At 47.5% G+C, this 20,699-nt stretch overlaps 1 protein-coding gene and 1 long non-coding RNA gene across 2 annotated transcripts in view; one reads left to right on the forward strand and one right to left on the reverse strand.

Annotated features, from left to right (window-relative positions):
* LOC139047739 (uncharacterized) overlaps positions 1–20,699 on the forward strand; it is a 42,071-nt gene that overhangs the window by 12,744 nt on the left and 8,628 nt on the right. Inside the window, exons 2-8 of the mRNA XM_070521757.1 lie at positions 1,197–1,439; positions 9,590–9,771; positions 10,961–11,566; positions 11,967–12,131; positions 13,052–13,152; positions 14,696–14,949; positions 17,546–17,712. Coding sequence (XP_070377858.1) covers positions 1,197–1,439; positions 9,590–9,771; positions 10,961–11,566; positions 11,967–12,131; positions 13,052–13,152; positions 14,696–14,949; positions 17,546–17,712 — 1,718 coding nt within the window. The remainder of the gene's footprint in view (positions 1–1,196; positions 1,440–9,589; positions 9,772–10,960; positions 11,567–11,966; positions 12,132–13,051; positions 13,153–14,695; positions 14,950–17,545; positions 17,713–20,699) is intronic.
* LOC139047743 (uncharacterized) overlaps positions 17,239–20,699 on the reverse strand; it is a 34,154-nt gene continuing 30,693 nt past the window's right edge. Inside the window, exon 2 of the long non-coding RNA XR_011507346.1 lies at positions 17,239–17,775. This is a non-coding gene — a long non-coding RNA (uncharacterized lncRNA). The remainder of the gene's footprint in view (positions 17,776–20,699) is intronic.

Raw genomic sequence — 20,699 nt, forward strand, 5'->3', positions numbered from 1 at the left:
GTGTCCCAGCTAACTTTAGCCAGAGTTTAAAATATGCGAAGGCCACGTAGCTGGGCAGAACGTGGACACAAGCCCGCAAGTGCACGCAATATTGCCGCTGGCCGCTCGAGGCACTTTGCGTGTATTCGTGAGCTTCTTTCACTCTCGGAAAAACACTCTTTTGCGGCACGTATTGATCAACAGCAAACTGTATCAGGAGTTTTTCATGTGGCTCTACAATTCTCTCGTTCAGACTTTTCATTAATTATAATACTTGATGAGTTGATTATTTAATTGAGACTAATTGTCTAATTAGGTGATACGAACAAAATAATTTGAGTATCTCCAAGTGACGGCAAACAACATTAACTTGGTTCTGTTCAGCGACTTGGCATTCACATACTTTTAACTCCGGCTAAAGTTAGCTGGGACACCCTGTATATAGGGTTACTATTCTTTGCACGGGTGCTTGAAGCATCAGGTGTAACCTGGGACAGCGGGCTTCTAACATTTTATGTGTTGATAACGCGCTGTTTTGAGCAAGCTGAGCACTGTTTACTCTAGAACCAAGCCAAACAGCGCTTAAAGGCAGAGTGCAACACTAGTGTGAAGGACACCCTTCGCATCGGTTCGATCCCTTCTCAGTGCGCTTAGCTTCTTGTTTTCTTAGTGCAAATGTTGAAACAACGGTGCTATTGAAGCGCTGATGGCAAATTAACGGCGGACGCTCGCTTCTCGCGAGATCGATCCTACAACCTAAGTTGGATTCCTGCTCCCGCTCTCATTTTTATTCCAACGGCTTTTTATGAAATTACGTGAGAGCGAGCTGCGTTTGCCGTTTTGTTTGATATTAAAAAAGAAAGTTTGCGGGCGCATTCACAGCGCTGTAAATATGTACGTTTCGCATCATGCGCGCCATGGCGTCTTACGGAGGCGTGACGCGGCTCCACCCATGGCGCCTTATATCACGTGACATTTTAACGAACACCCCGTGTGCGAGGCCACTTGCGGCGATGGGAGTGAGAGAAAGCTTTGCTTGGCCAGAAGGAGCCTATTTAGAGCACTCAAGCGTGCGCTTGCAAGCATGCCCAACCTAACTAGGGCGGCATTGTGAGGCGTATACAGTCTTCACTTTTGTAGAGTGCTTCTGCATGGACACGTCCGCGTAAAACAGGGCTTGTAGGACTCATGCAGCAAACGAGATACTTGATGCGCAGGATCGCCCGCCGAGCGGAGCAAGTACTTGCCTATCGTGTTTCCGGAGGAAAAGCCGCCGTGTGCTGCTGGCCTCGTGTGCCGGGACATCACGCTTTGCTCGTCGGCCATCAACCAGGTGCGCAGCGGTGGCAGGCCCACCATCTGCGGCTGGAACCGACATGTGGCCAAGGTGTGCTGCCCGCAGGACTCCCGGGTCGGCACGGGTCACACACCAGAGTTCATTGCTTTCCGAAGGCCGTCGGGTGAGTAGTTCGGAAAGCATCTTCGCACTCGCCGCGCCAATGCCGAAAATCACTTGCGAAGGAAAGACTTTGTCAATTCGGCCCCAGGTCTTTCGCGTGAACATTGAGTTTGCTTCGCTATACGTTAAACTTTGCGCGCTTCATAGTTGAGTCGCATTATGTACACATTGCCCGCGAGCTGGCAGTCCTATTATGCAGCTGTGCAGCCGAGATTATATGCATCTCGGTATATTAATGTGGCTTAGTAACGGGTTCTTCAGTAATTGCAGGGTAATCTATACGCCGACAGCTTTTTTTCACCCGCTTGCCGAGTGCCTTGAACGATACTGACAGAGTATTTTGCCTGATCAAATGCGACCAAGGGCTTGACGATACGATGGGATCTATCTGTATTAAGCTAATGTTTGTGCAACGACACAATGCATATGAGAAGACTCAATAACGCACATTTTCACTTTCAGATTTGGTGTCTCTCTAAAAGTGAAATGTCTGGCGCCAGCGCTCGGCTGGCGCCTTTCCGGTGGGCACCAAAATCTGTTATTTCGGCTTGTATTCCACTTCTAATTTTGACTCATTGAGAAGACACTGAGGTGATTTTCGTTTCGCCACCGCCTACCAAGGGCCCCTGAAATTCGTTGCATAATCCAGTGAACACTGGCAGTACGGTGAACGCTGGCTCTCTCATCTCAGTCGTCGAACATTGCAAACTCGTCCAAATGACGTTTACTCCGGATTGGGGTTGTTAAATGGGAGGCCCCATCGAATGCGAGCTTGCGTTCCTGACTCGACTGAACTGAGCCTCGGCTTCGCATCATTCTCAGAGTTCACGGCGAGAAGAGCTATTTCAAGAAACGTGCGCTTGCCAAGGAACGTGGAAGGCGCTCGTGCGTCCGAAGTGTCGCACATCCTGCGCCGGAAACGCGCACCTCAGAGCTCGTGATTTCCGATGCAGTAAGCTGGTCAACCGGGAACGTCCCCTGTTGTTTCCCGGGAAGGAGCACCGTGGTGGTCAGCAATGACGGCGCTCGCTGTGCCGGAAGACCACCCATTGGAAGCACGTATAAAGGCTGGAACAATCTCGCCACTGTAATCAGAAGCACTTAAGAAATGTCGGATGACAGAAGGAAGCGGCGTCCAGTTAGGGCACATTGCGAAAGTCAATGATAGGAACTCTTACTTGATCCGCTGATAAATGGAAGGTTTTTTTTTCTTTTTTAAATTTTAGGAAATACTTGTTGGCGATTCAGGATTCAGAAAGCCGGCTAGATTATACTGTAGGTATTATTGCGCATAATAGACAGACAGAAGTTCTCATAGCTTTGCAGGGTTCTGCACGTGTCAGACCCAATTCATGAGTACCGCTGGGTGCCGGTATTTGATCATTGCCAATTTTTTCCCCCCTGAATAATCTTGAACGCCTCCATGTGCGTATATATGTGTGCGTACGTGCGTGTGAGCATGCTACGCGGAGGCGCATCCTACAGCCTTTGGCAAAAATACGCAAGCCACATCGAGCGTGACCGGAGCAGGTCCGGGCACGCGCGTAATATGGTAACTGCGGACCCGCGTGTGCTTAGCGGGATGATATATCTACAAGATGCATCCGCCCGAACCTAAAGGACACGTTGCGTTTTGGCGAATGCTCACTGCATAAGACAGGCAATAACGTGCTGTGCTCGCACCCTTCACATAACTCTACGCAAGTTTGTACAAGTAAGCACTATGATTAACTCCATTGGGTTGACCACTAATGTCCCCATTTTGTTCGCGAGGTCACAAGTTATCTTTGTAACTAAGGGAGAGAAAAATTGAAGCTACCGGGCAGTATACGCACGTACAGACACACAGGCTGCAGAACTCCTGCCCATGCAATACCGATGCCATGCGCTTGACGCCCGCGGCACCAGACGGAGGTGCGCGTGTCCTTTTCCTCTTATGGAGCTGCGGTTCGCGCGCATTGAACTGGTTTCTTCAGCCTCTGCACAGGCCAGCATGGGAGCTACAAAAGTCAACTGCCCTCCCCTGCTTCGTCGCTAGTTCTTTCGCGAAGAAAAGCCTGCTCTCCTGCGGAAGTGCTTTTCTTTATTTTCCGCACACGTTCCCCGGGGTTTCGTCACCGATGGGGGAATCGCCGAAGCTCGAGTCAGCGCGGTATTTTCTTTTCTTGTTCAAGGCCGTCGCGAAAGGCCGCCGATGGGCTGCCGTGCACTGTCGCTAAGAGTGGAGCGGACAGCATTACAAGAACTTATCAGACACGCTCCGTCGGCCGTGGCGCGTGCGCGGAATAATCTGAGTCGACAGCGCGCCGCTGAAATGTAAGCTGCCCGGAACATTCAGACGCTAAACATGATGTAATTCTTGCAAATGAATCCAAGCGTTCCATGTGTTCTTTGCTCGCTGCAGTTCACTTCCTGTGTTAAGCGCTTTCGAGAAGCCATGACCACCACCCGAGAAGCCGTCAACGATGCAATCTGGCTCCGCGCATTAGTTTATCGCAGTGTTATATCGGCCAAATGTGTTTCTTGTTGATTTACACACCTCAAGTTCGCATCGAGGCTTGGGCAGCCGCTTTTGTATTTGGTGCTCAATGCGAAAGCGCACCCATTACTTCGATTTTGGTGAACATTTAAGGACGTTAAGTTGTATGTCACTGAAAGTGGTCCCGGTGAGCTGCAGTGTGGTCATCCCCATAGTCGCAGTGCCTTACCTTGGGACGTAACAGCGTAATATACAGGGTGTTCCAACTATCGGGCACCAAGACTTAAATATATGCTCATGTCACGTAGCTCGACAGAACCAAGCTAATGTTGTTTGCCGTCGCTTGGAGATACTCAAATCATTTTTCGCATTCCGCCTAATTACATAATTAGTCTTAATTCATTACTCAACTTCTGAAATACTATAATTAGATGAAAAGTGTCAGTGAGAAAACTGTAGGGCAACATTAAGCAATTCAGACGTCATTCGACTCTGTGAAGGTGGATGACCAGCGGAGCTGTATATATGGTGACAAATATGTTGATTATATATATGTCGATTGGAAATAAAAGACACATACCACAATGAATTTCGGTTTTTCATGATTTTGTTTTGTTTTCGTTGCTTTATTAAATTGCATACTCAATGCTTTCTTCATTTTTAACCTTCTTTTGTTTGCTTTTTCTGGATTTATTATTTGGTCACCAAGGTGACTATCGCTTTAAGATCGCTATTATATACAGCCAGTGGCTCTGTGGCGACACTGGAAAGGTTCTTGGCCAATGTGAAGTCTATACACGACGGATGACGCGTCGTGGGCACACTGATGTTTGTGTAAGATTGAATGCCGAACCTTTTCAAGAGAAACGCCACGAACCACTTTCCGTCTGGCCGAGACACGTCTATGTTGAAGTTACCCACAATCACGATGGGAGTGGAGTGGGTAGGGGTGATCCAACCAAAGGTTGGCGTTTGCGGCGCCATCTTCGTCCGTATTACGTGCCGCCCGCCGTCCCCGCGGACATTCCCGCTTCTGTTCACGACGGTGTTCTTCGTAGGCGCGCTGTTCTTCCGCAGTCCTCACAGCACGCCGCCTACCGGTGGAAGGGGGAACTGAGATGAGGCTACGTCGTTTGCCTATAGAGCCTGCGACGTCAAACCGCAATCCATACTAAACAGTGTCTATTCCGGTTTTATTTTTTACAGCGAAAACTGTATATGGCTAACCTTCCGTAGTTTTTTCGTCGTCCGGCAACAGAAACAGACTCAGCGATTTCTAACACAATGGGCTGCAGTGTTTGCTTTGTGTGTGATCACGTACGGTTGCAGTGCGGCGGGGCAGATGTCAAAATGCGGAACAGATTAGAACGCTCACCGCGAACCAGAGCGCGACGTCAAGGTTATCGCAGTATATATGCAGGAGAGGTATCGGCGCTAAAATCAGCCGCCTTATCGATGATGTGGACAGGTATAGTTAGTACACCCGAAGAACAACATGGGTACGAGGAGCGCCGGAGGGAACAGCAACGAGAATGTAAACGGCGCCGGCGCGAAACGACCACCGACGAAGACCGTTCTTGCGATGGTGAACGAAAACGAGAGTCGCGAACCCGGGCACCTCCCACCTAGCCACGACACCAGACTCTCAACGCAAAAAATGACAACCATTCCACTCTGTGAAGATGGAATGACAGCGAAAGCACTTTGCTTTCCGTTTGAGAGCTTTGACTGTCATCAGCTTTCGCTGCCGTTCCATCTTCACAGAGTGGAATGGTTGTCATTTTTTTTTATTGGGATATTTCTTTTATCGCTATACGTTTTGACACTTCTCATGATTAAGCGCAGCTGGGGTATACCCGACGATACGCTTTTGCTATGTGCTTTAGACATTTTAGCTATGCATGGGGTGGCCGACATCTTTTTTGCTTTCGCCCACAAACCGTCAGAACCTAGCGTATAACAGCTCCGCTGTAAAACTCCCGTTAAAGTTTCCTGTTTCCCAATACGGACTACATAAATGTGTTTTTTTCCGAGCGTGAAAGAAGCCCGGGAATACACGCCAAGTGCCTCGAGCGGCCAGTCGCGCGGCAATTTTGCGTGTATTTTCAGGCTTCTTTCACGCTCGTAAAAAAACCTCTATGTAGCACGTATTGGGCAAGAGGAAGCTGTATCGGCAGTTTTTCACATTGCTCTACAATTTTATATTGACACCTTTAATATAATTATAATATTTGAAGTTGATTAGTTAATTAAGACTCATTATGCAGTTAGATGGAATGCAAAATAATCTGAGTATTTCCAAGCGACGGCAAACAACATTACCGAAACATTACGAAACACGTATTCAACAACATTACGAAAGACGTATTCAACTAATAAAACAATTCGCTAATTTAGTTCCTTATTAATTACTTTGCCGCACATATTCCAATTTATGAATTGTAGCCGATGAGCTTGCAAGATGTATCCACTTGAAATGAATATCCAGGATAACACCAGTTTCGAGGTATTATTTTCCATAGTGTGGGACGAAGTACATGCTCGTTCCAGTTAATTTCGTGCTTCAATGCATAAAAGAGCGTTTCCTTAAATAAAGTAATTCGAACAACCGTGCATTTTTATGGCGAGTAAGATTGCGCATATCTTCAAGCTGGCGTCATTCTGGAAATTCATTCCAACTGGATAGGCCTTGCAAACTCACCGAATTGAATTCGTAAATTGCAATATGTGCCGTAAAGTGATTAATTAAGAAGTCACTTCCACAATTTTTAAGATTATTTGAATGTAGCTTTCGATTTCTCGTGCAAGTAATGTCCACCTCTCTGAATAACCTAGATGAAGTACTACAATTATGTTATCTACTGCAGGTGATTTTTAAAAGTTCCGGAAAACTTTAAAATGATCAGCCCGCATATGGCAAATAAAAAACAAGGTTGTGGCCTTTCCCATGCTTACTATGTGGACTTCTTGTCGTAAACAACACTTACGTGCGTAAGGGGGAATTCTGTTTGCTCACGTGGCACCTATTTAACGTGGCCAGACCTTTATCAGACCTATTTATGGGAGGGAGTTGATGATGCACGCTGAAAAAAGATAATTAGCCGAAGACAAAAAGTTAGGCCGCCGATGAGTGCTACATGGCATGCGCCTGGGAACCTGGTCTGCTTCGAGTGTATAAAAAGTTTGAATAAAGAAAAATGGAGAGTGCTATGCTAAGGATTGCCCTCCTACCTCACACCTTTCTCACACGAGTCCACCTTTTCGCCGTTTCTATAACGGGCAAACGAGCCCATGCTTTCACGCTGATATACAAATGTAAGTGTATGTACATTCAACATCCACAGAGGCCACTGCAAAAGAGGCAGGTGTAGCGATCAGTTCTGCGCGTGCTCGCCGTGATGAGCATGCTATAATATACAGCCTTGCAGGACATCTTCAATCGTCGTCAGAGCCCGGCAGCGTTGTACGTGTCCGTCGTCCCAGTTGAACGGCGGCCAGTTTATTTGCTGACGTCAGCAGGTGGGCGCGATTGCGGCATCCGCTTCCTCGCGCTGCACATTTCGTCGCCACGCTCGGCCGCCGTCGCTGCCACTGATCGGAAGCGCTGCCGGCCAGCGAGAAAAGGAGCCGGAGGCGACTGACTGTATAGGTTTGCGCTGAGCCAACGACGACCGATCCAACGGTCAAGCACGCGTACTGTTGTTTCCTGCAGGGAACTCTTCGAGAGGAAACGCGCTCGCATGTGGCCCCTCCACCTGGCGACGTCGTTGACGGCGAAAATGACCAGAGGAGAGCCGGCGAGCGCTGCACGCCCATAGCGCTTGCAAGGTCGTACGGCCACGGCCACCGCAGCGGCGGCGGCTCGATTTGCTCGGCCAGAAAGACAAAACACGAGCGGGGTAAACGGAAAAAACCGTGGCACGCGACGCGCGCGCGATAACGCCAATCCGCGATCGCTCACTGAAGGACGAGGGATACTTTGGTTTTTCACAATCTAGTATATATAGGTGTGTGTGTGTGTTTATACATACATACATACATACATACATACATACATACATACATACATACATACATACATACATACATACATACATACATACATACATACATACATACATCATAATAAGCCAGCAAGCAAAGATACTAAGGACAAGGACAACATTGGGGAAATTACTTGTGCTTGCTATCTGAGTAAAATAAATGATTATTGGAAAATGACAGTGGATTGAAAAAACAACTGGCCGCAGGTGGGATACGAACCCACGTCTTCGCATTGCGCGTGCGATGCTCTTACCGATTGAGCTTCAGCGGGGCTGTTTTCGCATTTACTTCGGGGGTACTTATGTTCTACTACTAGAACTAACCCTGGGAGTGTTAGCCAGCGCCACCACTAACACTCTAGGGTTAGTTCTAGTAATCAAACATAAGTACCCCAGAAAGTAGATGGGAAAACGGCCCCGCTGAAGCTCAATTGGTAAGAGCATCGCACGCGCAATGCGAATACGTGGGTTCGTATCCCACCTGGGGCCAGTTGTTTTTTTCATCCACTGTTATTTTCCATTAATTTATCATTTACTTGACTCAGATAGCAAGTAAAAGTAATTTCTCCTATATTGTTCTTGGTGTGTGTGTTTGTTAGCTTCTTATGATATGAGTTAAAAATCGGGCCCCTCGGTTCCCTTTCTTCTCGTTCACACACACACACACACACACACACACACACACACACACACACACACACACACACACACACACACACACACACACACACACACACACACACACATTATATATATATATATATATATATAGACAGAGAGAGAGAGAGAGAAAGGTGTTTATTAGTCACCTGTGTTTAGGCCGACCGTCAGAGCGGAGCACGGAATCTCAGCACGAGCGGCGTTCCCCGAGCAAAAGCGCTGGAGAGGATGGCCCACTATAGCGTCCCTCTTCTTCGCTACAATATATGTAGTGTGTTTGTGTGTGCGTGCAGGTTTTTCAACAGCCATACTTGCCGAAAATCATTGTCCAAAGCGGGAAGAAGTAATGGGAGTGTTAATGATGTCTGCCCTCTTTGATTACGCCATTCGTCGGCGCCACGGCCCCCCTTTTTGATGACAACATGCTGCTTACGCTGCCGTTGCTGTACGACGAAGATTGTATACCACTACAACTACAGAAATAATCTGAATAAGTTGGGAATATGGATGCCATTTTCGTTCTGATTGTGATCGTGTTTTGTACTCGCGTTCCTTTTCATGCAACGTATCCCCGCTTTGCGCAGAACTCACATGGTAGTGAAAAAAAAGAAAAGAAGCTGCCGAAATGTGAACCGTGAACCCGCAAGCAGCAGCGTCAGTCACTTGTGTCTGACACTGCAAAAGTCGGCTGATTTTACTGAAACGGTAGCAACACGAACGGCGACACAATCTGTAGGAATGCGCAAGTCAACCAAAGAGGCAGTAAATCCGGTTTGCTCGGCCTCATTTCGTTTTACTCTGTCTGTGCATGTAAACATGCTTAGATTGTCCGAGCTGCATGCTTTTATTGCCACAGTCCACGGTTATGTGGGCCTGCATTATTGGGCTATCTACAGCGTCAGTAGATATATAGTCTATTTAGAGACCCCCCTGTGAAAGGAAATGTTGTACACGTTTTGCATCATGCAGAATGCGGAATTTTGGTCGTCCCCCAAGTCAACGCTTCGGCCACGACGAAGATACCGAAAACGTCCACGCTGAAATCGTCCACCAGTAGCAGCACCTCGCGGTCTACAAGTTGGAGTTCGACACGGTTTCCTTCAACTCTGAAGAAAAGCTACGTTTACTGGACGGCGACATCTCCTTCAAAGGTTAGAGATCTTCGGCAATTTATTTACGTTCGCTAATAGTGAATGTAGTTCAGGTGTATACGTGGGTTCCGAGGTCTTACACTAAGCGTGTCGTTGATGCAAATTTACTTGGTGTGACAGATAGTACGTAACGTAGCCGCCGAAAGGAAGCAAAGAAATTTAGCGTCAGACGCTGACTACCGTATCTTGCAAACTTGATTAAACTGCGAACTTTTAACGTAAAAGAAAATTAAACTTTGTTGACCTGAATGTAGGTGAAATAATTTTTGTTACACAGTACCAGACGTATGCCGTTTTAGTTGATCTGTTTGTGTCAATTAAACAACAAATGCAGTGCAAGTGACTGATGGACAACGCTTGCAATCAATGCTTAAAAGACAGTGCAGCAGACATTCAGTGGCCAAGGGCTGAACAAACTATTTTCCTTTGATACCTGCTGAGCGGCACGCACGGCATCTTCAAAAATGTATTGTAATTTCACACTATATAAATATATAGTACTTAATAACAATATCTTCCAATTGGATTGCTCAATAGTAATGAGGAACTATGGATCTATGGATATTATAAAACCAGAGAGAAAGTCGCAATATGTCAGCGGAACACAGAAAAAAAAAATGCTGCGATTTGCACTTACAGTTGTTTAAATTTGCTGCTGTTAGTAGTGGGAGTAAGCATCAGTGCGACCTGCAAACGGGGTAGACAATCTGCCACATTAAGGTTACAGGAACGGCTTCAGAAAGCTGCAGCGCTTGCGCTCCCTTTACTTTCGTACTGCCCTCCACGGACACGTCAAAGTCATTAGTAGTTTGAACCGATAGTTGCGACAGCGTGCTGTGAGAAAGGAGGGGATGGCAGGCACTCCTTACGTTGTGAAAAACGACTTGAAATTGGGCGATGGCTCCGGACACTTGTTGTTGTTGTCTTATGGAAGAAGTTATGGGTAGTTCCTCGCACTGATGAAGTATATAATGGTGGCTTCGCTTCGACAAACTCAAGGAAGAGTTTCACGAGGGAGGGAAGGTAAAGGTCGGCGTCCACCGGCGCGCAAAAGCAGGAGCCAATGCTCGTGCTACGCCATCACGCTGGAGGACGGCAGCCTTCAAGGCATATATAGGCGGGCTGCGAAGTGAGCGATGCGGGAAATATATGCGAACCGACCGGGCCAACGCGGCTTCTGCATGTGCAGGCGAACGCGAATGCGAGCCGGCGAGCATCGGTGGCACCACCGCTCCGGGGCCACACACAGCCCACGCTGAGGCCCAGTGCAAACTTCGGGTACAACCTGAACCAGCGGAGCACGTCCGCCTACCTGACCACCACGCCCCCGTATTCGGCGCGGGCATCACCGCCGCAGCGGCAGGCCCCTGCGGCGGTGGCTCCAGCGTTGGCTCCGGCGCGGAGCCCGGCGCCCGCACCGGCGCCCGCACCGTCCGGCGGCGGCCACGTGCACTACAGCGTCTACCAAAGCAACCAGGTGGTGAGCAGCCACAACCAGTACGAGTACAGTGAGTTCCGAGGCTCCTCTGGCGACCGCAACCACATCACCGGCGGTGGCAGCCACCACCAGTATTGGGAGCCGCCGCCTCAGAATCAGCGGGGCTACGCCGATGGCGGCGGCCGCGCGTCCAACGACTGGTACAGCTACAACACGTTCTCCAAGAGGCAAGCCCGCGCCATCCGCGACTGGGGCAAAGGGTCGCGCGGCCACGGCTTCGGCAACGACGTCCTCCTCCAGAAAGGCTTCTCGAGAGAGGACAAGAAGCGGCGCAACGACTGGGCGCCCAAGAAGAAGGCAAGGAATCGCTTACATGACGCCTTGCGTGGTTACTCTTGGTGATCGGGGATATGACGGAAGTATTTCGTCCCTGTCGAAATGCTTCCGCGCGTAAAACGTCTATGCTACGGGGACGCATTTCCCGATCTCACATCTCTTTTAACGATATTTTGAAGATAATGCTTATTCGAAAGATTTTTCAGAGAGTAATTTCCTGACCTTCTGTATAACTTGGCGCTTTGTGGTTTCAAGCAGCACATGTGTCGAGAACGGGGCCAACGCAAGCGGTGCATATAGCATATTTTCGCTTGCTACTTTTGTAAAGTCACGACAGAGTCACGCAAGAAGTCTGAGCGCTTGCCTCACATACTGTGACCGTCTTCGCTAACCAGCATGCACGGTATCTATGCGGCCGCAGGTGGGCAAAGCGAGGCCGCCGGGCACCACGCACCGTCCGCGGCGCACCAAGCGGACGGGAAAAGTGGATGCCCGCGTGCCAGACCCGGACCTCATCAAGGCCATTGCACCGGCGGTCAGCCTCGTGGTGGGAGGCCAGGCGGATTACAACACCTGGCCCTGGATGGTGGGTTCCTCCCTACATTCTGTGCTATAGGCACGACACGCCCGTAGAAACCAAACGCTGTGACTATACATGTGCTTGCGGCATTCGGCCCCGTGTAGTGCAGTAATAGTGCGCTCCGGAGTGCGTTTGCGCCGTCTGCCGGAGGTGCACTTAGACAAAGTACACTTGTGTTGCCACTATCTATATCGATGGTGAACATTGGAATGAAATCAGTCTGGTTGAGCAAGACTTGAAGCTATAGGCTCGACACACAAACACCAACCAATTGGTTGGTGTAGGCTTATTAGGTTTAACGTAACGTTTCGGAGTACTTGGTTGGTGTTTCTTTAATTAGAACTATTCTCAAATGCAGCTATGCCTGCACTGCTAAGTTACTCGTGCTTCTCGATTTTTTTCTTTTATTCTTTTTTTTTTTACTGCTGTATGTCACTCCAGCTTTGGCCGCGCAGTAAATAGTATACGCCAGGGTAGGCTTACCCTCGCATACTAGGCCTTGACCGAAAGCTCTTTGTCGGCTTTAACTACTCCACATATACAGACCTCTCCATAGTCCATATACATGAACGGTATAGCACAGAGTGGAGCACAGCGCCGCCCCTTGACTGAATTGCACTTCAAAATGGCGCGGGCGCGACTCCCTTTTGCGAGTGTTCGATACATCATGATCCCAAATTCGCATGATCCGGCGAAGATGTCCAGCCACACTAACGGCAATGTGATTTTCCAGGGGCACGCCGTTGGCCTCATTTACATTTTCCTTCTGACTGCGATTGTACATCTCAGAGTAACAAAAGCACAAGCTGCATACGAACGCATTCGCGGATGATACTCGTACCGCGGCCCAAACGATGTTCCCCATTTTCGATATTTGGGTAAGCGGCTTTCATTAATGCTTTCTTTACGTTCTTTGTTTTGCCCAGGCGGCCATACTAATGGGCAGCGAGCTGAAGTTCCTATGTGGGGGATTTCTGATCAACGATCGATACGTTCTCTCGGCTGCGCACTGCTTCGAAAGGCACAGGTGAGTTACACCGACTCAGGTTATATGCATCACAAGAACACTTGTGGAAAGTCATTTTATACGTATTCGTGTATACGTCTCTCTTCTACGTATTATTGTCTTATTTACATGTTTGTCCGTACGCCCCTAACGATCGATAATTTATATTGTAATTTAAGATAATAGAAAGAGTACGCCTACAAAAATCGAGAAAATCTATGCTAGTATTCGCAAAGCCTTTGCTTCGTAAGAGGTGTTTACTACAACAGGATGCTAACTTGTGCTTGTTGGTACATGATGAACCTAAATCGTCCGTTTCCTTCTGCCTATCTTTTCTCTTGCACTGCTACTCGATTTAACTTAAGCTATTTACTGTTGTTCAGCCGCCTTCACTAATAATATAACCAGCCTCAGAATTTGCTCGAATTTGCTCTTACGAACAATACTAGCGTAAGAGCAATTTCGAGCCAATCCTGATGCTAACATTATTAGCGAAGACAGTCAACCCAAGACAAAAAAAAAAAAAAATCATGAATACTGCGAATTCGGCCCCTGGTGCTTGTGCCGTGATTGGCCGATGCTCTTCATATATACCAATTATTGCTGAGTATGAATTTATAAAAGTTATGAATTCAGGCCTTGGTTTTCAATGAATCCTTGTAGACATTCCGATGACGCTAATTGAACCACTATACTCCCCTAAATTGAAGCATAAGGCAAATGTGGAGTAAATTATACTTGCTGCTGTGAGTACCAAGTGCTAACCATTACGAGAAAAAAGAAGAAAAAGAACGAAGGAGCTACGGACAGCACCTAATTACAAGATGAGACTTTATAACAAACGTGGGCCCGTATTCATAAAAAGTTCTTACTCTAGAATTGTTTGCAAGAAAATATTCCATCCAATCTTGACGCTGGACATATTACTAGCGAAGGCGACCGGCCAATGGCGAAGATAACTTACGAAAGAAAAGCTGTTTCAATTCGGCCCCTGAAACAGTTGACCATTTTCTTCTTTGCTGCTGTCGCTTCTCCTCAGAATGTTCCTCGAATTTCCGACGTGGCGATCTATAGCTTTAACTTTACCTCTTGGTGCATTTCATTTGGATGCCAGCCATGGGTGCGTTATAGCAGCTCTCCATATTGATTATTACGTCTGGAAATTTTGCTGATATGTTGCAGGAGCGCTGATCGTGATGCACTTCTCTCTCTCTCTCTTTTGCGTGTGTGTCTGCGCGTGAGTACGTCAGTGTGCATTGTGATAAATGAAATTTCATTGTCATTGTGTGACCTAATGTTTACTTTTTGATTGTTTATTTCGTTCCTTTTCTTGCATGTGTGTGTGGCTTATGTTTCCTTCTGCGTGGCCGATCCCCCTCTAGGTGTAAGCACTGCCTCTGGCAACAGCAAAAGCGAATACTTTATTAAGGGCTACACACAATTTGTTCGCAAACCGCGACTGCTCTCAGGCGGCAGGCTAATGATATCCGAGCGATCGTTCCTTTCGTATAATGCAAACTGCGCGTGCACACGAACAACGGCAACGGGCGTCTCTCTCTGACAGGCCGTCGCAGAAGTACGGCGTTCGCCTGGGACAGATTCGCGTGGACGAGGGCCGCGTGTACAACGTGGAGAGGTTCGTGCAGCACGAGGACTACGTGCGCCGCGAGTACTACAACGACATCGCGCTGCTGCGTCTCACCGAGTCCGTCCCGCTGGCGCTCATCAAGCCCGTCTGCCTGCCCGGCCCGGACCTCGCCCACTCGGACCTGGTCGGCAAGGAGGCCACCGTCCTCGGATGGGGAGACACCATGTTCGGTGAGCGCCGCCTCTTACTTCTTCCTCCGTACCATTACGAAAGGTGGTCAAGTGTCGACGAACGGTGCCGTAATGTTGAAGAAAAGCGTGTTGGAAACACCGAAGTCATTACGGCACGCTGGTACGAGGCTTCGCTCCTGACGTGTGCCGAAACAACGCTTTTTTGCGGCCGTCTGAAGCTGTCAAAAGGGGGTCCTGTCTTAGATATGATCACTCCACATAAAAAAATGAAGAATAAGAATAAGAAGAAAAGAGCCTAAGGAGCAGGGTATATATGAATGCGTCACTGTCTTAACACGACACATTGGCGAAGTATGGGCCATAGAAATGCACACAGACCGTCGGGATGTACAGTCGGCGCCGAAAGCTTACGGCGAAAACGTTGAATTTCCGAGTAATTGCAGTGATAGCCAGTTTACAAACATACAGCACTATGATGTTTCAGGCTTCGCGCCCGGCTGCGGTCCGTAAACTTTTGACCTGCGGTCCGTAAACTTTTGACGCTGACTGTCGCGACGGCTGTAACAGAAGTTACTTACAGCAAAGTTTTTACTTAACCTATCAGGCCCTGGAATTTTTTATTCGCACCAATAGCTAGCATTGTTGCGTCCCCCTTCCTCGCCGTTATGCTGACGTAACGATGAAGGACGGGTTACGTCAGATTACTCCGTGGTTATTTCGTCAGCTCGTCGTCTACATGCTGTTTATGATAACATGCCATTTTAGTTTTGTTTTCTTTTATTTTTTTTTTGCAGTACATGTCTCGATATGAGTGAAAGTAAGCTTTATTACGACGCAGCAGATGATGTTATATTTTACTCGTTTTTGTGGTTTACGTTACAATTTTACACATCCTAACTCTAATGCTGTTTTCTGTTACTATAACTTACGGTAAACAGTGTCGGTTACAGTTAAATTATGCAAATGTGAATGTTACCGCGTTTCAAGTGCACCTTTTTACGCTTTCGTGATGGAGTATCGCGGGCCCCTCGGAAAATACCCCATAGGATTCATTCTCCATAAAAGCGCAAACCAAACAACCACCCAGAGAAAGCACGCAAACAAATGACGGTAAGAGCGCTAACAACTGCACATTTATTCGGGAAACACACATTATACAAGCACGAGGCTACGCTTTACTCACTCGCCATGCCACTTCACCGAATCTCATCATGCGCAACCCTCAACCACGTTCCGAAAGAGCTGTTTCGCCACCTAATAGTGTTAAGGAAGCTCGACTAACGTGTTTATCACCATTCCAACTATCTCAATTTAACGTTCTTTCTAACTCCACAGTAACTGCGAAGTCTCGTAATGAAAAAGACAAATACGTAAAGCCAAATGACTCATTTCCTAATTGTTTTGTCGCAATTTAGAATTTTCTTTTCTCTCTCTCTCTCTCACTCACTCACTCTCTCTCTCTCTCTCATTTTCTTACTTTGTGCGCTAAGCGGCGCAGTGGTTCGCTGAGGCTTTTTGCAGATTGGGACACCACGGGTTTAAAAGCGACACGCGCGCATAAAAGTGTAATTGTGCACGCGTCGGTGTATTTCCCCATTCGTTTATGTTGGTTGCTTTGTTTCATTCCGCTTTCACGGGGCTGCTTGGACCACCACAGCCTTCTATATATAAAAAGGAACGGTGGCGAGTAAAGGTCACGTGCCGAGGGAGAGCAAGGGCAACCACTCGACATGTCGGGGACTTTCGATGCGTTCGGTACTCTTGCAATGAACGCTTGCAGAAGACGTAGACTGCGGTTTAGTTGAAGCTTGGTGCAAGCCGCTTCCCCGCCGTTGTTACTGTGGTACGATCTTAGCAAGTTGCTTCAGAGCACCAAAGAACACACTCACATGTACGAACGCACTCATACACGCACACTTTAACGCAAGCGCTTCGATGTAACTTTGAAGTTACCAGCTCACTTTGCCGTTGGATCATTTCTTTCAGCGTTACGTCACGGTAATAAATTGGCGAAGTTGTTGTGGGAGTCGATGGTTGGATCAGGTCATGATTGTTTCACACCAAAAATTGTCTGCTCTGAGTAGATACAACTCCTATTCAAGTGAAAAAGAAAATGGAAAGAAAAAAAAACAACCCCCTTCGCGCTGGTCTCAATGAAACTTTGATGACAACATGCTCTACACTGACGACGAACAACACCACCACCAAAAATGCACAACTCGCACATGACTTGCGACAGGCATGAGCTGCATCCAACTGCGCTCGAATAGTTGTGTTGACACTGGGGTGCGCATAATTTCTGTGGCGCTAGAGAGTCATGTTAGGATATGAGAGAGAGAGAGAGAGAGAGAGAGAGAGAGAGAGAGAGAGAGAGAGAGAGAGAGAGAGAGAGAGAGAGCACCCACATACATAGCACTATCGGCACTAAACTTATCAGGGGCTGGATTCACGAAGCTTTTCTTTTCTAAGTACTCTTTGCCATTGGCCAGCCGCCCTCGCTAACGATATGCCAAACATCGGGATTGGCAGGCGTCCACAGAGGTCCTCTGTGGCGCGTCATCGCGGCAACATGTGTGCCGGGTGGCGTTTGTGCGAGGCAAAGTGCCGAGAGCAGGACCACCACTCGCTTTTGCAGGTGGTCCTCGCAGCGACATTCTGCAGGAGGTGAACGGCCTGCCCGTTGTTCCCGTGAAGCAGTGCAATGAGTCCTACTCAAAGCTCCGGGGCAACCCATTCCGCCGGGGCATCACGTCCGAGTTCATCTGCGCCGGCCTCCCTCAGGGAGGCAAGGACGCCTGCCAGGTAAGGAACCCACCAGCAGCACTTCTCGCAGTCGCGTCCTGGGGCCTGAAGGAGCAACTTTCTCTGCACCGTACACATACGAACAGTTACAACATGCATGCATTACGAAGCTCGGGCACGTATTTGCCGAATCGCTGCGCGAGCATGGCAAAGAAAGCCGACGTTTTCGTGAATGGCGACACCACGGATTTGCCTTCATCTTTTCTTTCTCGAACGGGTTTGGTTTTGATCTTGATTTATCGTCGCGCTTGCGAAACGCAGGGGAAAAAAATGTCGCATTATAGAGAAAGCCTGTTAGCTGCGGGCAACGTAACAGCCTCGTTGTGCTGTGAGAACCTAGGGCCCTATTCACGAATCTTCTCTTATAAAGACCTGAGCCTATCTTCGTTAACCGGTGGTCGGGTTGTGATCGGCGTGATAAGGAGACGTTTGCCACTACAACAGCCAATCGCGATTAGTACGTGCGTGAGATATGTTTTGTCAATACGGGCTTTGAATTACCCTGTGGCCGTAGGGGTAGGGGTAGGGGTAGGTGTGGCCGTAGGGGTAGAAAGGGGGAAGATAAGGGGTGGGTGGTTGAACGGCCACGCCCTGCTTCTGCGATGTTAGAGAAAGGAAATTTTCTCTTGAAAAGGCGTATCAAACGATCAGCTGAAGCGTTACCTTTCAATCACACGAACATGTGTTTGTAATACATTCTGTTGTGTATAAGAACCGATAATGAGCATCGTAAGCCACTGCTCGCGATATAGTGATTGCCTAGATGATATCAGGAGTTTCCGAATATTGATATTTGTCATTATTTATTCTGTTTTTTTCTGTTATAAATTGGTTGATATGGAGAGATTGAGGTATAACATACCTTGGCCACTTTATTTCTTTTTCGTTTAACAGTAAAAACAAAAACAAAACAAAAAATTATAATTATTGTTATAGATACTGCTTCTTTCTGTTAAACAGCACTGCAGACTCGTTTTATGCAATAACTGTCAACTCAGCGCTCTGAAAGTGAGCGCCACTATGAGCAGCAGCTCATATAACGGTAACATGGACACCAAAGGGACCGCAAAGAGGAGTGCCTTCATCTCTGCAATACAGGGGGAATGGAAAAAGAAGAAACAGTGACATAACAAAATACAGAGGGGTGGCGGCGTTTCCAATATAAAACTGTGGTTTCCTTCTGTATTTATTAGAAGCGGCCGAGTATTATTTTCGAATACGAATATACTATTCGACGGGAACTATTCGCATTCGTATTCGAAACTAAACTATTCGGCATTTTCAAATCTTAAAAGAAGTTACGAAATATTTGGCGCCAACTGACTGTTAAAGTATTGTTCCTGTCCTCTTTCTGCTGAACAAAGTATCACAAATTGTCATAAGTGAGACAAAGCCAACAAAACTGGTAATGGAAGCCTACATGACAGCCTGTGATTCTTTTTTTTTTTCTGGCCTTCAGTGTTCTTGGCAGTCTAGTCAAGTAGCAGCTTTATATTTTACGCTAAAGCCAGTGACGTTTTTCTTGCAACAAGCATGCGTTTTACATGTGTCTACGGCATACAAGTCCTTCAACGGCATTTTTTCGCTGCCAAAATTGCTGATCTTTTTCAGCAACCATTTATTTGGCGTTTTTGGAAAGCTAGGGTGCGATCTTGTACGCGTTCCAAATTAGAACGGAGGTGGTCCGTTCTTTACGTCACGAAATAGGCTGTCCGTTGCGTTGCGTTAGTCCGATAGCAGACGACAGGGACTGATTGACAGCAGATATCACGTCACAATTGACGCCATGGCGTTCGTCACGGTTCAAATTGACCAATCGTGTGCGGCTCGGTGGAACGGACCGCCTCCGTTCTATTTTGGAACGCGTACAAGATCGCACCCCTAGTCATAAAGTAGCCTTTCATTCTTGGAGAGCTTTGCAACCAAGTTCTGAAAGTTGTTGCGAAGATAAACTGTGCAGGTTCTTAAATGACAATTTATCGATATTTCTCTTAAAGCTGGTCACTTCTATCTGACTTAGCTGTCCTATATGCATTTGCCAGTATAGGCGTGCTACCTAATTATACTGGAATAAATGTTCCTTCCGCAAGCATATGCGTCTGCGTTAGACTATTCGATATTGAATTCGATATTCGATACTTAATATTCGTAAATTTGATATTCGCCCGTCTCTAGTATTTATACATTTTAGTCAAGAAAGAAAAGGAAACACGAAAGCAGCCTACATAACATCTACATTGTGTGTGAACGTAAGTGTAACTTCCTGTAGTTCTCTCTTCTCTCATCAGAATCGCGAATATATATATATATATATATATATATATATAGGCAATTTTTTTGTTCTTTTGAGGCGAGGAGAATGCGTCACGCAATAGACTCTCCTTGGAAATGTACTATACCTACTGAACATCATGTCACGAATTCCCATAGGTGATGCGTGAGAATATGTACAATGAACTGGCGCGAGCCTTAGTTTAGTTTCCGTTATTCTTTCACTGATACATGTTGACAGTAGCTATTCCAACAACTGACGCGAGAACAGCTTCTTGAGATTTATTTCGACGCTTATTTCAAGCTTTCGCCAGTAGCACTGAGTGGACATCACAGTATGAGATCATTCTCGATGATACCGGGGTGGCAGCCGACTCCTGGTGGTTTACTTTTCTTCTCCCCCGGACTTCCACGTTACAAACAGCACCATCAATATGGGAGCACGTTTATTCGGGCCAGGGGCGCGCATTTGACCTGGAAAGGCTTGATGCCACGGGGAGCGCACCCGCAGGTGGCCCGAAGCGCGCGATTACGACCACCGGCACCATAGCCGAGCGCCTTCGAAGACGGCAAGCAGATGGATAGGCTGTGCATCCCTGCACATAACTGCGCACACTGGAGGAGGACGCAACTGTCGACCAGAAGTGCGTTCAGAATAAGAACTGGTTGCGCACTCTTGGCTCCTTGATTATGGCTCCGAGGAGCTGCTTAGTCGA

This window comes from Dermacentor albipictus, chromosome 1 (genome assembly GCF_038994185.2).
Source record: "Dermacentor albipictus isolate Rhodes 1998 colony chromosome 1, USDA_Dalb.pri_finalv2, whole genome shotgun sequence".
NCBI classification, from domain to species: domain Eukaryota; kingdom Metazoa; phylum Arthropoda; class Arachnida; order Ixodida; family Ixodidae; genus Dermacentor; species Dermacentor albipictus.